Here is an 18,568-nt window from a genome sequence, read left to right as displayed (position 1 = left end):
AATACCTCTAAATATGGAAAATCAGTTCAGGCTCCTCCAAATGTCATTCTTATGCGGGCAACATTGCAAAAAGCAAAGACTCAGCGTCACAAAAAGGCAAGTGGAATCTTTGCTAATCAAGTTGGGCGATTTTTCATGTTGATATCGACCAATACCAGCAAATAGCAACAATGAGTATCATTGTATATGCATCAACGATTCAAAAATTGGCAACAAGATACTGCAGTACCTGGTATCATTCTTTATTTTATCTTGATGGCATCATTCAAATATCACTGGCTTTTACCGCACGCTATAACTGACATTGGCTCTCAATTTCAACGAGAACCGTTCAAATGTAGGACATCATTATTGGGCACCAAGCATACCGTACCACATCCTATCATCTTTGTGCTAATGGATTTGTCAAGCGTTTTGACCGTCAGTTGAAAGCTGTCAAGTCAGATATCGGTTACTTGCTAGCAGAATTGGTCTACAGAAAATCTTTTCATTTACCAGAGGATGATCATTCATTCCTTTTAGGACTCGATCCAACCCGATCTCAAGACAGCCGAGCCGACGAGAAATAAGTTCAGAAAAAGCAAACCGAAGGGGAAGGAAAGATGAGAAAGACGAAAATAAAACCTACACTGTAACAGACTCCTATGAAACCTTTACTGACATGAAGTTTAATGACACTCCACCGGAACTGCCATTTTCTACGCGTTCAGGACGCAGGGTGCAATATCCTATTCGTTCTATAAAAATATTCTTCGTAACTTAGGCCTGGGAGTCGATAATGGGGGGAGGGAGTGGGTATTTATCAATCCTCTTTAATAACAAAATGCTCCAGCAGCCATCATGATTTTTCCTTGGAGTTTTCCTTGCTAGTTTTTCATGCTAGGTGGTCAAAAGAGAGTCACAAGAGCATAAAGTACGCATAAAATATGACACGGTTCCTTCAAGCTTCGCTTTAGCGTACGAGCTGAATTTAATTTCACAACATCATTAAACTACCAAGGGCGGTTCTTTACTTTCTCAAAGGACTGCATTTGAGTCTCGTCTGTTTCTACTTAATAGTAATATTAATCATAACACACTATCTGAAAAGTTATAGACTACGCATAGGAAAACTGGCACGTGACTTGGAGCACTGCGGTCGCAAGAAGAACATGAATTAAATAAGATCTATACTGAGCACCGCGGTCCAAAGAAGATCGGACTTATAACTCAGGGAAACGATGACTGAGTAAAGATATAACAATCTGGTTACTAATGGCTTTGAAAAAAGCAAACATTTGAGTATACTTTAGCTTTTCGTCTGATACTCTTCAGAGTCTAAAACGTCAGAACATAGATAAAAAACTCTACGCTTTTGTACCGCCGAAAGATAATGTGCTTACTCTTAATACACCCATACAGGGGCCTTCCAGCTAATCTTCTTCTTGCAGTGCTTTCTTTCATCATTGTCAAGAACCCCAACAACGTAATTAATTACATAATTGCCCCCAAATTAACACCTACGAGCATTGAAATTCTCGATACCTCCAGCGACATAACAAGTAAATACAATAACACCCAAAATGCGTAGTTTAACAGGTGCCTGGTGTTCGCTTTAAGCGTGAAACTTGGAGTAGCAACTTACAACTTCCTGTTCGTTTTATCAAATAGCGGGTAGAGCTCTGCCTAGGCGGCATCGAATCTTTTATGACACACCGGTAAACAGTAATTTCATTACTTTTTCTTAGTAATGTGATACATAAACACAGAACCGACAAACTAGATATACCGTAAATTCTCTTTTAAGCACCCTCTCCATTAAGCCCTCCTTTCTTATCAGCCCCCCTTTTCAAAGGAAAAATTTAATTAGCGCCCCTCTCTTTTAAGCCCCCTAAAAATTTTCACTGATGCCAAATTAAGAAAACTTGACAAAATACAGATATTGTCATTTTATTCATTGGTCGTTCAATACTTCGCATCATACTAAAATTCACACCATGCTTCTTCCAGTTACGACAGATCCGATGACAAAGATTTAATGTGCATTAAGCACGGGCAATGTGAGAGCCTTTTACCAAAATTACAGGCCGTTGGTACTCCGAGGGATAAAGTCGACCTTTTAGAATGCTCGATTACAGAAGGCGAAATGGTCCAAGAAGATATATTAGAATTAATGATTGATGACGATGACAATATAATTGATAAAGAAAGCTGATTTGTTTTTATTTCGCAAATACCAAAAAATTAGTTTACCACTATAAATGGTTTTTTGTTACAAAATATCTATTAAGCCCTCTCTCTCAATTTAGCCCCCTCTCTCTTATAAGTTCCCCTTTAAAGTGCTGAAAAACAATAAGCACCCTGGGGGCTAAAATGAGAAATTACGGTAGCTTAAATAGCACAAGATTTATCCTGAGTAACGGTAGATTGATGCGGTGGCGAATTTAAACTACATTCACGAGACTAAATATAGAGACTCTCGCATCCAAGGGTGCACAAGATTTTTAAAAGTTTTTCAAAACTTGTCTAATTATCAAAAATTAACGTCGTAGCATCACGATGGTCTGCCGAGAATTAACAGGCTTGTCAGCATCTACGCCGCAGCATAACGTGACGGCTTTTCTGCTAAAGTTCTAATTCGGTTTTGGTGACTTGAATGACTATAAGTGAGTTGAGATACTTAGCAAACATTCTCCAATACACAAATTTTTGATTAATTTTTCAGGGGATGCAGCAACCCGCTATTCCATCTCCTTGATTACGGACCTGTACCTTAAGTCGATTTTGACTGATAGAGATGTTATCTGAATGGCGATTCGCGAAGTCAAAGCAGTAATCGTAGGAGAAAATGTTAACAGGTGCTCAGAAATACATGGATGTTCATTATTCCAGCATTCAACATTAATTACATCTGACAAGAAAACCGTTACGAGCATATTCATATGAAAAATTCTACAAACTATTTGGTGAAGTCATAAAAAAATATCACAGAGAACGTACAGAAAATGATCAGTAGCTCAAAAATGAGACATTAAACTCTACTTAAGAGTTCACACAAATGATTATAGAACTTGAAAAATCTATAATGTTCAAGCACCTAGGAAAGGATGGTTGTACTTAGAAAATAAGGAGCAAATTGGCTAAATGACCCTTCTTACTACAACAACAAACGAGGCACTGAGAACCAAATACCCGTGGGTGAATATCGAGTCCTTTCATGTGCTGCTGGTTGCGTACAGGCGCCTGCTAGCCCTTTGCCCTAACCAATTTCGAATAGGACACCCTCTGCTGCGAGTTTGTTCACTTCTTATGCTCAGTCACAGGTCGCATGTTTCTAAATGGACTTGCTCCTTGTTTCCCAGCTTCTATAATATTCATCGACGTTATTTGGGCAAATTCCACCACGGCGTTTTTTCCTAAAGAGTTTTAAAGATACTTCACTCTTCACAATCAGAGTTTCGTCGTATTTTGAATAGCATGGCAGCTCAGTTGGCAGAGTGGATGCCCGATCTCTTCCATGGCAATGTCCATTGAACCTTGCTAAGTTTTTATATTTCTTTGACTTGGTTGTATTATTATCGAAATTACCCACATTTTCTTGTTTGCTCTCTTGTTCTAAGCTTCCCCTGCTCAATATGCTTTCACTGTATGCGCGTTGTCTTTTCGGGGATAATATGTTCGATAACCATTTGAAGTTAGGCATGTTAGAATTTCTTTCTTTAAAAGCAGTCCCGTAATTCTAAGATATTCATCTTGTATGAGTTGTTTTCTGTTTGTGAACGTGTGTTGAAAACGATTAGAAAATGACATGTGGGCTTTTAAAGAGATTTCCACCTGGCACACTAGAACTACAGTTGACGGGGGATGAGAAGAACTGCTTTCGTTAGCGATAAACAAATTGGTTTCTCATAATATCTCAGACCAAAATAGATTATGAACAGGGCTTCATATTGGATATCTTCGAGAAAATTTGCTTTTAGAAATGAAATTATTATAATTAATTATCAATATAATGATTTTGCTAATATGAACTTGAAAATGACTTTCGGAAAAGATTTCTTCAAACATTAAGACTTTTTCCTTCCAAAAAAATGTACTACACAATACACATTCCAGGTTTTTCCATAGCTTAAAAAACAACAGTGTTAATATACAACTAGCATCAATCGTCTGATTGGATAATATGTCGTTGCTCATAAGCAGCAATGGAAAACGCACCAGAAGAATGATCCATTAACAGACGCAAAAAATAATTGTATATTATTGGTGAAGGACTCCTTCTATTTTGAAAACCAGTATCTCTAGGCTCAAGGCAGAGATTAACAGTAAACTCTCACCACAAATAAATAATTTATGAATTTTATCTTGTCAATGTGACGTCATTTCAACCTAATGGCCAGTGCAAATGGGCACAGTAATGTGAGTTGGAGCAGGTAAAGCCATTCAATCCACACTGGGTTTTACAGTGAACCAGGATAAGTTGGATGAGGCCTACTCGAAAAACGTATTCATCGCAAATATTGCAATTGAAATTACAGATAATATCTTGTGATTACATTAAGACAAATTCTAAAACAACGACTCCATTTGACCAAAATAACAGATCACTGAGAAGCTGATTATTCACAAAGTGTCAACCGTCCCACAAAAGGCTGGAGGACCTGAAGAATCTGCACAAGGGCAGCAGCTAATGAAAAACTTTATGGAATTTTAAGTAAAACTTTTACTAAAAGTATATGAACCTTCAGCTTTCCTGCTAGCTGGTACAGCAATTTACAGTACCTGAATGACGTAACCTGAGCCAGGGAAACACGTCTTAATTCACGAAACAGTTAAAATGCAGTTGAAGCCAAGCAGCATAGGTTCCCTAAATTTCACGTCAAAATTTTTAATCTCATGAAAAAATAAAGATCTTTTTTGCTATTGCAGGGATTAAAAGGCATATATCTTAAAACGAAAAGTGGAAATAAAATTGCTGCCAAGAAAAGTGATAAGACAGCTATCGGAACAAACATTTAGTTGTTATTTACCTCCATTCTAGGCATAGATTAGATTTAGCAGTGTCAGATTGGTGCTCAAATCATGCGGAGAAAGAGCGAATGAGCTTTAATTTTAAACAGCTGCGAAACAAACGAGAATGCAAGTGTATATTATTAATGATTATCCATAAAAGGGAATTCGAAACTTTTTTGATTGGCAGACAACTTTCGTTACGCAATCAAAACAATGCATTATTCCATGTCTAGCCCTTACAAGATTCCAGCTGCAACGAGATTGACTGAACAAATATTTCAACTAGATGAAAACACTTCAATTTACAAAAGCTGTTAAAAATGTTCTATTGGCAAGCGAAAGCTTAACTATGTACAAAATGATTTAATAAGACAATAAATGTTAAATTCTATCATTTATTTCACTTATTAAGATCATTCATTAATACATCAATCGACTAACACGAGGCAAGACTAAATAAAATTGAATCACCTGGGTATCTTTAATATTTTGTGCCAGTGATTTCCAGGCGCTCTCGAGATTTTCTTCCAAACTAGGAGTAGCCTTTGGTCCTAGTGGAATAAAAAGAATTTTCAAGCCAAGGCGTTGAATGTTGAAGTGGCAAAAAGCAACTTACGCATTCACCGCATCAAATCAACAAAAGAAAGCCAGTTTCACCAGCCTTATAAATCATACCCAGTTTAATCGAGAAATTAGCAAATGAACAGTTATTGACATGATTTAATAATAGTGTGACGTATGCACAAGCGCTTCGGGTGCTTGCATGACACATTCTTGATGTCATCTTACTGCATAACACGGTTGCGCAAAAAAAATTTACAGAAGGCTTCATGCCTCCTAGTTTGTGTCCAACTGGATTAACATTTGAGAAATTCAAAAGTAAGTGGTGGGGAGGGGCAAGCAAAATGTTTTGGCCACAATCTTTCTACAGTAAAAAGCGCCATGTTAACAACAGGGAACGCCAAATTCCCCAATAGGAAACGCCTAAAACTTTTGGTTTTGTAGCTTTAAGAATGGAACATAACAAAAGGGCTTATTGCAATTTATGAAAGTCATCAAAGGGCTTGAAAACATTAAAACAAAATAAGTAGTATAGAACTAGCCAAAGTAAGAGTGTGCATAAATATATGAAAATCTGTCGTGGGAATCAAAATGCTCGCTTTTTGAAGCTTTTAAACCATGATGAAAAAAATCGATCGCCCAAGACAGGCCTAAAATTTCACCACAATCATCTAACATTATAGATAATGGAGAATGTTGGAAGTACATTACAACGGCAGTCTACGGAGATGTAGGAAGTATTTAGAAGGTAGGGTTGTTGGGGTGAGGAGGGGAAAGGAGTTGAATGAAGGGCACTTTAATTATACTTTACATTTCAAGAGCCACATCTAAGTGCTCCAAAATTTTCGGGAATTAGTAAAAAACATCGAACGGAACAGAAATAGGAAATTAAGAATGTCCATCATAGCGAATTTCATTATCTTTGAGAAATATCTCTTTACCATTCAAACTAACAGTTTCAGTTGGGCGTTTAGGAGGTGAAAATTCAAATGACTGGAATAGAAATCTTTCATATTTTTCTCTCTTTGAAGTTGAATAAAGAGGCGTATAACTGCATATAAACTGATCCACTGGAAACAGAAAAGGACAAGGGGTACAGGCATACAAATATGAAATGCAAGCAGAGCTGATTTGTTTCAAAACAAATGGAAAGAGGGGCACTCGCTGTGGCTTGGCTAGGGCCTCCCTCATAGTTTTACTTTTAAGTAAAAGACACATTTTTTAATGTTGAGAGAATTTTTAAAATTTTTGCAGAAAGTGGGGGACATGTGCCCGGACAGTCCTCTGCCCGGCTCCTGCGTTTGTGACAATCTAATGCGTAGATGCTATGAAGCGCATTCTGAGATAGTAAAAAGTCACTCCTTGCAGAGTATAGAAAAAACATATGCATTTTCACCAAATCAATTTCGAAACAGTTCAACTGATTTTTGCAAAGTGCGGATAATTTAATAAATCAAAAAAATCGTTTGCTTTTGCACAGTTGACTGTGAATAATTGTGAAGAAACCGAATACGACAAAAACCGATTATCTTTGAAGAAAAATGCTCTTAGGATACAGCTACTGTGCACATCACGTAGCTTTGAAAACATGATCATGCGTACTTTGCAAAGCTGAAATGCTTACTTCAGTGTAAGAGAAGCTGCAGCACTCTAGGAACGATGTCGATTCATACTGCCACAAAACAAATACTAGCTACCAATGTTATGAAAATATAATGTGTAAGTAGTTTTAGCAAAACATGAAAAGGACTGTGAAAAACAACACACACAACTACTTGCTCGAAACGTCTTGTTTTTCATAGCCTTGTTCAATTTTGGCGCCACTAACATGTTTTATCATTGTTTTTACTGTAGAATATTTTAGAAAAACGCAAGCACCTTTCAAAATTAAGGCAGAGTGGTACCATGGGTACCAGAGCCTTATGAATCCACCGATGAAGTATTGTAGACGGCTGCGGTGGCAAAGAACACCCGGTCCAAAGAATGAGCGGATGTGGAGAAAATATTTCTGTGACTAGTTTTGAACTATATTTCTGACACTGAATAATGGAGGCTCTGGCAACCAGGGCAGCAGAGTGGCTACCCTAGTTGGTATTGAGCATGCTTATCCAGAACTACACCATAAAGACATTAGTCACAAGACTAAAGGACAAAACGTTTGATAAAAAACAACGAACCCGTAGGGACACTTCCATCAGGATCACTCTCTTTTTCGTGAGGGAAAAGACCGGAGACTGGCAAATCTTGAAGTGCTTTCGACAACTCTTCTGTCATTTTTGCAAAGTCGTCTTGAGAAAAAAGGTCACCAAAGTCTCTACAGAAAATCGCTTCGCCTTGAGGTTCGTTTTTATCCGGAGGCTTCGGGTTTGAGTCTGCTCGCGGATCAGTTCCAGCAGCACTGGATCCGGGATTATATGGAGCTTCTGTATTGGAAAAGTCTTGCAAGGCGTCTACAAAAAAATACGTTTTTTGAAACTGACTACAAACAACATGTAATGATATAAGTTGGCAAATTTCAGAATAAACATTGCATAATTTGTTCAAAAGCAAGCTGCTTTTTTTCTAAAATCTTCAGCCAACTTGGTACACTGCTAAATCAAAAGCTGAATTAGAAGGTGGGTCTGGCTGACCAAACTCTCTCAACAAATGTTACAAAGATGCAAAAAGTGGGGGGGGGGGGGGTGGAGGCTAAATATGGAAGAGGCTAAAAGAAATACTATATTGGTACTATTTAAAGAATAGTTTTAAGATGGATGATGTCCAGTCATGATTAGTCTCTTTCTCCTCTTTTAAATTTTTCGACAGAGTCTGCACGTTGGCTTGTAATGGTTCGTTTACAACCTAATAGCAACCGCTACATTGCACTTCAAAAGAGGGGGGGGGGAATGTTGTGCAAAGAAGCCCCCATCGTGCTCACTTGCCATAAAGCAGGTGCAGAGAGAAGCAGTGCCCTTTAAATCATACCTAAATCTACGCTTATTTAGAGTAGTTCAATAACCCAATGTGTGCCTTAGAAAATTTTCAGAACATCAATATGTTTACGATAAGGCCTATCTTTTGCAGATTATGCATTGGAATTTAGCAAGAAAAATCGAATTCTGAGTTGATACAGGTAACAAAATTGGTTGCCAGCGTGCATAGTAAAAGTGCAAAAAAAGGTAATTTTAAGTTTTCACTAAAGAAGCCAGATTCTGCATCAGTTGCAGTAGTGCTCGTGGCACGTTCTTCTGTGGCAAAGAATTTCAAAGACTTTACAAATGAAATTCCTCATTATTAATAATGATAAAGAAATGCAGAAAGATTTAAATGTACAAAAAGATTAAACACGTTCACGCTTCTACGAGACATGGACAGTCCTTGCCCGTTAGGGCGGAAGTTTTTCTCTGCAAAAGACCATTCAAATACAAAGTAATCTTTTACAAGCGACATTCCTTTTTTTGAGCAGGCTTTCTAGTTTCTAGTTTTGACAATCAAAATGTTGATACAGGAAAGATTACCATGCCTCTTCTTCGTGCACATCGAGCCAATGTCCCTTTAAAATGGCAATTCGATGAATTGACAATTGACATTAACTTAAGGAATCCTTATTGCTACAAAATGAAATGCCTGGATTACAACCGAACCCTTGGCATAACTGAAACCAAAAGTTTGTTTAAAATAACATCATATGATTTTGCCTGTCGCAAAGAAGACCAGTGTACTATCTATATTTACCTCAATTTGACCTTTTTTCATATTCACAAGAAGGTTTTTATCATTGGTTTTTCTAGAAATTAACATTGTTTCTTTATCTCCAATTCATTGGGTCAAATGTGTATCTCCCGCAGTTTGCAACTGCCAGAGGTTACATTCATAAATACGGTTTTTGAGTTGATTTTACGACAAAATAAAAAAGACTAAAGGAGAGTGATGTTTTCCTCATTATCAGCGCGTTTTAATTTCAGAAGCGCAGTGGCTGGGGTGCAGGGGCGGTTGTCCCCCTCGCAAATATTTTGTCGGAAATATCGGAATTTCCAAGACTTTGTCGGAAAATATTAACAATTTGATAATTTGCATAAAGATCAAATACTATTCATGATCAGGTACCTGAATTCATCATGAAATACATTGTACATCGAGTTCAAAATGCATCTGCAAAGGATCTGTTTAAATTCTGGCCTTCCTCAAGGGCCGGTTTATACGATCATATTCAGGTAAAATTTCCATCATTATCACTTCATAATTTTTATGCGATCACAGAATGTGATAATGTAAGCGACCTTACAAGTTGCTTGAAGTTGCGCGAAGCAGCAAGAATTAATCCCTTTTAATTGCTTATTAATTTTCCTCATGTACAAAATGTTGTTGAACAGTTCTATGCAGGGGCGTACCGAGGCGAAAGGATGTGGGGGTGTGTCACATGAAGCCGTCTGTAATTTTCGGCTTGTCGGTACAACTTGAAGCTATCATCTTGGCTTGCCGGTAATGGTGAACTTATATTCGGTAAGGACGTCATTTCAAACAGTTTTTGAGAGGACGCAGAGAGTTTTGCTGTATTGAATGAAATGTTTTTGCCGGTGATCAAAAACACTCAACATCAGCGATAGGCAAGAATGCAAGGAAGAGGAGACTACACTCCTTTTTATAAAAATAATTTTAAAGGAAAACTGGCCTCAAAATTTGTCAAAAGTTAAGAACAAATTAAGAACAAGCTGAAGCTGAGCTATTGTAAAATATGATTTTGAAAAATTTTTGTGAAAGCCCCTTCAAAAATTTCATATATAAAACGAGAAATTTTTTGCCATCTAGATGTGCTTTTTCGGTGAAATTTCAAAATTGTCGGCAAATGTCGGCAAGAGTGATCAGTGCATATGTGAGATCAGTGATATTTTTTAGCCAAATCAACCAAATTGTCTTGTAAATGGTGTCAGTCCACCAGAGCCAAAGCAGCAGCCTTAAAATTCAATTTTTAACTTTGCTGTATTTCCAGGGCTGTAAAAACATCGAGGAGCAGGGGGAGATTGTGAGAAATTTATGAACAATTAAACATGTAATGTAATGATGGCAACGGTTTCCCAATATGTCACAATTCTGTGTTTTTGCCAGATTCCCACTACACTTGGTACCTCTTGGATTCATTGGAAAATAAAAGATTTTGATAGTCTACTTCAATATTTTCATTCTGGTGAAATCTCTTGCTGAAATAGGCAATCTACTCTAACCTCCTCATTGTATTGACTCAACTGTACCATATCTATTGCATTAACTCTATTCTATTAACTTTGTATACATGTTAGCTCCATGTATACAATAGTACATGTTTATTCACACTACAAAGTTTGATGTGCTTAATGGCATGCTTATGGTGTAGCTCAAGAGGCTGCTTACTTTTCACATAAATCTATCTAATAGCCACCACAGCTTAAGTAAAAGTTTAAATGGGTGAAAATTAAATTTGACAATAAAAATGGGCCAGGGGTGACATAAGAGGATGCACATTATATACTTGTGGTAGTTGAAATAAACTATTCCAAATTTTGTTCTTATAAATCTGGCAAATCTACCTTTGATGAATTACACATCAAAATACTTTAAATGAACAACAGGATGATAGTCTATGTGGGCAAGTTCACATATTCTGTGGATTGATTATTCTGCAGCATATAAATCTTCTTGATAAGAAATAAAGGAAGTAAAATCTCAGAAACAGACTTAATCCAAAGAATTGCTTGGAAACATATCCAAAAGCTGCTGCATCTTTTGTAACCGGCAAAGATGTAAAGGGATCCTGTAATGATTTTAAAATTGGGAAGGTTGCCAATAAAATACCGAAGGGAGCTAAACCTCCTAAAATCTGCATTCAAAGTGATTAATGATAAGTCCTGGCCAACATACTTGACTCTAGATGAGAAAAAATTTACCAGAGAGCATTGATCAAGCAGAACCAAATCACAAATTACAAAAGAAACGGGAAACTTCCAGGATAATGCAGCAAGACTCTTCAATTCTTTGCCGGAAAACATAAGGAACTGTAGTGTATTAAGTAAATTTGTATCATTATCGAAAGACTTTTTAAAGAATAAATTCACAATGTTTTTAATAAATTAAATAAACCCTTTTTAATTGCACAATGTATTAAATTAGTTTAGGAAATTGTTTTTCCCTTCTATTTTAAAGTATTTAATAGACACTTTTTTAAACATCTTTTCAGGACAATATTTCTTAAACTGAGGACAATACCTAACTTATTATTCAACAATAGCAATCTTATCAAGGAACTGAGCCTGGCCTATAAACATGTTACCTTTGTTAACCTTTCTATGAGTGTCCTTGGCATTTGGGAACCTCATCTACCCCTCTCTCCGACATGCTACATCAACTTGATTTTGACTTAAATCAAACTAAATCCATCTTGATGAAACTCATGAACATTTCTATCCGCTGCACCTACTATATCTTCTGTCTTCGAAACAAACCATGGCTTAGCCCCGAACTCATTGACTTCTAAATATTGTAATGCAGATAAGCCAATTATATGATGCCTGTAAAAGCGAGTCGTATAATTGTAAATTCAAAATTTATTCAATGAAAATGAGATGTTTAAAAAAATTATTATTATTATTATTACTATTATTATTATTATTATTATTGCAATTGTACACAGCATCAAATTCTGGATAAAAACACTATCAAGTTCTGTCACAGATCCTGAGATAGTGAGTGCTCCATCTGAGTTATTCCATCTGAGTTGTTCCTTTTCAGTTTTTTCCTGGAGTGTCCAACACTTTCCTGACTATTCTTGCAGATCCCAGTAAACATGCTTTCTGGATGATTTCAAGTCCATTTCTGTAATCAAGTTTTTCCAGTTCCTTTTGGAGTCTTTCTGTCACCGAGCCTAATGCACCAATTATAACTTGCAATATAACAACTTTCTTCACTTCCCCTCTCTAAACTTTTAGAATTTTGTACTTGAGATCTGTGTAAGCATCAACTTTTTCCTTTTCCTTCTCCTGTATTCTCTTATCAAATGGACATGCAATGTCTATTACATCACACAGCTTTTCTTTTTTGTCAACAACAGTTATGTCAGGCCTGTTGTGCTCAATTTTCTGTTCTGTTTGGATGCTGAAGTCCCAAAGAATTTTCACTTCATCATTCTCAAGGACACTATTATCTTTACTAGCAAAATGCTGGTAGCTTTTTCCCCCACACTGAAAATCATCCCCGGTGAAAAATCTTGCAGGATCCTGTGGGATCCTGTGGGATCCTAGGAGGATCCTAGATTTTTAGGATCCTGGACAGGATCCTACCAAAATCCTGCAAGATCCTGTGTGCATAGGATCTGATGCAAGATCCTACATAAGGATCCTGTAAGACAAACACAACTTAAGATCTTACACAGGATCCTACCAAAAATCTTACAGGATTTTAAAACAGGATCTTGAATGGGATCTTGCTAGGATCCAGAATGACATTGTAGGATCTTACAAGAACTAGATTAGGATCTTACACATAACAATTCCAAGATCCTATTGGATTGTGACATGGATCCTGTCAGGATCTTGAATATAAAGATAGGATCCTGTACAAAGTCAAACAGGATCCTGTTACATTCTGACCAGGATCCTTCCAGCATCTTGAATCCTAAATGTTTAGGATCCTATACAAGATCTTACATAAGGATCCTGTAGGAGATAAACAACTGAAGATCTTACACAGGATCCTACCAAAAATCTTACAGAATTCTAAAACAGGATCTTGAATAGGATCTTGCTAGGATCCATAGTGACATTGCAGGATCTTACAAGAACTAGATTAGGATCTTACACATAACAATTCCAAGATCCTATTGGATTGTGACATGGATCCTGTCAGGATCTTGAATATAAAGATAGGATCCTGTACAAAGTCAAACAGGATCCTGTTACATTCTGACCAGGATCCTTCCAGCATCTTGAATCCTAAATGTTTAGGATCCTATACAAGATCTTACATAAGGATCCTGTAGGAGATAAACAACTGAAGATCTTACACAGGATCCTACCAAAAATCTTACAGAATTCTAAAACAGGATCTTGAATAGGATCTTGCTAGGATCCATAGTGACATTGCAGGATCTTACAAGAACTAGATTAGGATCTTACATATAACAATTCCAAGATCCTATTGGATTGTGACATGGATCCTGTCAGGATCTTGAATATAAAGATAGGATCCTGTACAAAGTCAAACAGGATCCTGTTACATTCTGACCAGGATCCTTCCAGCATCTTGAATCCTAAATGTTTAGGATCCTATACAAGATCTTACATAAGGATCCTGTAGGAGATAAACAACTGAAGATCTTACACAGGATCCTACCAAAAATCTTACAGAATTCTAAAACAGGATCTTGAATAGGATCTTGCTAGGATCCATAGTGACATTGCAGGATCTTACAAGAACTAGATTTGGATCTTACACATAACGATTCCAAGATCATATTTGATTGTGATATGGATCCTGCCAGGATCTTGAATATAACAATAGGATCCTGTAGAATCTTAAAGAGGATCCTGTTACATTCTGACCAGGATCCTACCAACATCTTGAATCCTAAGCGGTGGTGTAGTGCTATCAAAATAACAAGGGTGGCTCTTGCACAAAAAGTTGCAAAAAACAATAGAAAAATACAAATTTGCCAAGTTTTTGGCGTTAACAAGGGGGGCTCATCCCCTAACACTACACCCCTGATCCTAAGTGTATATCAACCAATTTCATGGACTTTTGATGCAGCAAAGCGCAAGAAAAACAAAACATATGATCATATCAATCTCTGATGTATATAAATACCACACCCTTTAGTTAAGCTTTTTCAAATACATTTCAGAATTATTTCTTCATGTCACTTTCATGTATTGGCTTAAATAGATTTACTATTTTTAGGCATACTCTTTTTAAGTTGAATTAATTCCATTTTTAAAATGGAACTCATTACTTTATGTGGCCCCTTAGATGCTAGACGTTGATTCTCTGTTGCAGTTTGCCCCCTCTTCCCAGAGGCGTCGGCATAGGGGGGTACGGTGGGGGTGTGGTATCCCAACAATTTGTTGGTCGGCACAGTAAGGATTTTTGCTGGGCACTCGCTCTGCGACCTTTTTGCAACATTTCTGTGTAGTTGAACTATCAAAGTATGGCACTAGAGTATAAACTTTGAAACAGAAAGGAATAAAAGCAGCATGCAAGAGTATTTATCTTTTGACCACACCCTTAAAGAATGAAACGCGCCCTTTTTTGTCGGCAAAAATCGCCTCTTCATCCCTCTAAACAATTTTCTTGGCTACACTCCTGCCTCTTCCCCAACTCTTGGGGGCCCTGGGCATGTTCAGGCTATCAATTTTCTTATTAAGGTTAAAAAAGTTTGAAGTTTATCTAAAAGGCATAAAATTCGTCCGCCATAATTAAAGCACCAGTTTTATAACGGAGCAGCTTTCCATTTTAGCACTGCACAAAACCGTTTTGTCATTGCACAAATTGGTTATCATTGCACCCCAAATTAGATATGCTGTCGGGTAAATATGGTTATAGAAAACGATGTTGAACTGGAAAGAATATTTTTCAAATAACTTGTTTTCGACTTATTCAAAATCAGGGACTTTCAAGGGGTGATCGTGCTGTAACCGGTGTTCTGGTAGGTACGGGGATTCATAAACTGCGATAACCATCGCTAATGAAGTGAATTGTCGCATGCCTTTTTTACCAACCAATCAGAGGACACTTGGCAGTCCAGCGGGTCACATTTTGAACGAGACAATCTGTTGGTGGAAAACAGAAGAAAGACTTCCAGAGATGCAAAATGCTGAACATCTGTCTGGCGCTTTTTCCAAAAAGTCAAGATTGCAAGCAAAAGAATCGAGAAGAATGGATCCAGCCCAGTAGGTAAATGAATATTCTTCTTTGGTACTGTGCTAGACCAGAGATTATTTTAAAAAAATTGGAGTCTGACCTAAAACTGCTGCTAAAACATGTAAAGGCCAAGAAGGCTAATTTCAGGAAACACTTTAAATGAGTAGATTTTGTTTGAACCTTGAAAATTGCACTTTAAAATTTCAAATTGCTCAAAAACTGTTTCAAACCGCCAACAGCCAATTTGCTACCAAGTTTAGAAATCTTTGTATCGTTTTAAATGTTCCTAGTGGGCCAAGTTTTTACATCACAAAAGCTAACATGCGCTTTTCATAAGAAACTAAGCAAACTACCAGTTAAAATTTTCTTAACTTTATTAATGAATTTATTATTGAAAGTTTGCTTTAATACCAAGAACTAAAAAGCTACTTTATGGGAAAAAACACAAACAAACGCAACAGAATATCAAACGTAACAAACACCTAATCAGTTGTAAGGAGTTATATTCTTTCTATTATCTATGAAAATTTAACCACAAATAGGTTTCTTATCGACTAAAAGAACTAAATTTCGAGCAGCTTCTTAAAGTTGGGGGTGATCAGAACTATTTTTTAATTTTTTGGCCATCTTTGGGCTCGTTCTTATGGAAAATCTGTAAAAAAGCTACTAAAAAAATGCTATTCAGAGAATCATTTTCTGGCGCCTCATTAGTTTCATGACGCACATCCAAGAGGCTTTCTCTTTTAAAATAAAGAGCTGGCACAAATCTTTCAACCCACTGCCAAAATTGGGGCTGTTCCAAATGCCGACAAGCTAAATTCCACTCAATTATCTATATGACATCCCATTACTAGAAATCACATTGAATTCCAATTTGTTTTGTTTCTGTCAAACAATCGGTTGCAAGGAAATGGTTGCAGTCTTCTTGAAAGGCTTGATAGCGCAGACCCAGGTCATAAATACTTATAACCAAATGCCACCATGATACTTTTAATATGATCGTGCATTTCATAAATAGTTCAGGCGCAGTGAGAGTCAAAATTCGTATTAGGAGGTTGTCGATAGACAATATTTCCTAAAAATCTCGACAGAGTAGCAAAATTTCGTACACATTTTCCAACAATGAGATGCTTTAGGGGGGCTGTAGCTTCACTGACTTCAAGAAAAATGCTTTAGAACATCTAATTTATGAAAAACTGTAACTGAAAGTCTCAGTCCTCCAGGTTATGATAATTTTGTTGATAAAAAGGGGATTCTGACTTTTTTGTCTGTAAAAACGATTTTTTGTAGGTTACAAAAGAAAACAAACAAGTAATGTTCTGTGGAGATTTCAACCTTGGATTGTCAAGGCACGAAGATCTACCTCCTGGTCCCGGCAAGATATACAATTATAGCGATTTTAAAATATTTTCGGTTATGGCATGATTTGTCTTCAATCTACTATTTCCTTTGGCTAAAAGATTTTACGATTTTTGCAAGAAAGTCACATCTTTGGCCATAATACCAAGAGGTTCCGAAAAGCAACATTTGTTGATGTTAAGAATCAGTTGATGATGTTGATAAACTGAAATCGGTTCATAAAGCGTTCTACCATACTATGATTGAAGACAAAATAGTAGATTGAAGACAAATCATGCCATAACCGAAAATATTTTAAAATCGCTATAATTGTATATCTTGCCGGGACCAGGTACAGCCGTACATTATTATATTCAAAATATATAGGATTATAGCAGGGATAATACTGTAATGAAGTTCATAAATGCAAATAAAAGTTTGTCTGCCATGTAAACATGCAAAAACAAGAGTTCAGTGGCCCCCTTGGTCCGTTGCACCATCCTTTCTTGTACTTGATGGAAAGAGGGCATGGCCATGCAAAACAGTCACCCTTCTGCGATATTTTTATCGTAAGACATTTCAAGACTTAATTTTACAATGTAAGATTAAAACCAATTTCAAATCCTTATGATTCATTTGGAACCTTCTATTTTTTGAAATTTTAAATCTTTTCTCATTCTAGGTGCTTTCAATGCAGTTTAAAGAGAGTAAAATACAGCAAAGCAGAGTGAGGTTATAAACAGAACAATTAAACAGAAATGTCTTGACAAACTAGTAAATTAAGCATAGTTTATGAAGTGTAGTATACAAAGATTGTGACTTTATTAAATGTGAATCACATGAAACTTGATTTGCTCTCTACAGATCTACTTCTTGAACTCTTATTTGGTAGAAGGTCCTACAATATCCTTTATTAGGATCCTGAACAGATCATATACAGGATCCTGATTAGATCATATACAGGATCCTGATTAGATCATATACAGGATCCTGATAAGATCATATATAGGATCCTGAACAGATCATATACAGGATCCTGATCAGATCATATACAGGATCCTGATTAGATCCTATACAGGATCCTGATAAGATCATATATAGGATCCTGAACAGATCATATACAGGATCCTGATTAGATCATATATAGGATCCTGATAAGATCATATATAGGATCCTGAACAGATCATATACAGGATCCTGTTTAGATCATATATAGGATCCTGATAAGATCCTATACAGGATCTTAAAAATATCCTGTCCAAGACCCGAATCATTTCCTACAGGATCTTGATGAGATCCTATTCAGGACCCTGCACATATCCTATATAGGATCCTATACAGGATCCCGCAAGATTTTTCACTAAGGTTCAAGAAATACATAGGATCCTATTAAGATCTTTTACGGAATACTTTTATTCTTATCAGGATCCTGTAAGATCTTATTAAGATCCTATAGGATCCTATAAGATCCTATAGGATCTTGTACAGAATCTTGCACAAGATCCTGTAGGATCCTTTACCAGTATCCTGTGAGGATCCTGCGAGGATCCTATACAGGATCCTGCAAGATTTTTCACCGGGGATACTTCTTACACAGGTGCCAGTGCATTGCTGCGACGAAATAGGTGCAAAAACATGCATGGAGGCTGCTAATTTCTGGTGATGTGCAAGGAACATATTTGGCTATAAGCCATTTACAGTTTGTTCTTAACTTGTCAAATCATATTTGATATTATCATATTATTTAAAGCATTCCTATTGTCTTAATTAGTGCAACCATTAGACAAGCAAACAATTCAAGTAAAAAGATACA

General features: G+C 36.7%; 1 protein-coding gene across 1 annotated transcript in view; it reads right to left on the bottom strand.

Annotated features, from left to right (window-relative positions):
* Nucleotides 1–18,568, bottom strand: part of LOC135684382 (peroxisomal biogenesis factor 19) — a 32,749-nt gene that overhangs the window by 11,724 nt on the left and 2,457 nt on the right. The window contains exons 2-3 of the mRNA XM_065199926.2: nt 7,731–8,003; nt 5,464–5,543 (exon numbers count right to left, since the gene is read on the bottom strand). Of these exons, the coding sequence (XP_065055998.2) occupies nt 5,464–5,543; nt 7,731–8,003 (353 nt within the window). The remainder of the gene's footprint in view (nt 1–5,463; nt 5,544–7,730; nt 8,004–18,568) is intronic.

This window comes from Rhopilema esculentum, chromosome 21, assembly GCF_057945365.1.
Source record: "Rhopilema esculentum isolate cy_ngs chromosome 21, ASM5794536v1, whole genome shotgun sequence".
NCBI lineage: Eukaryota > Metazoa > Cnidaria > Scyphozoa > Rhizostomeae > Rhizostomatidae > Rhopilema > Rhopilema esculentum.
The sequence above is the reverse complement of the archived record's forward strand: the minus strand, read 5'-3'. Positions and strand labels throughout refer to the sequence as shown.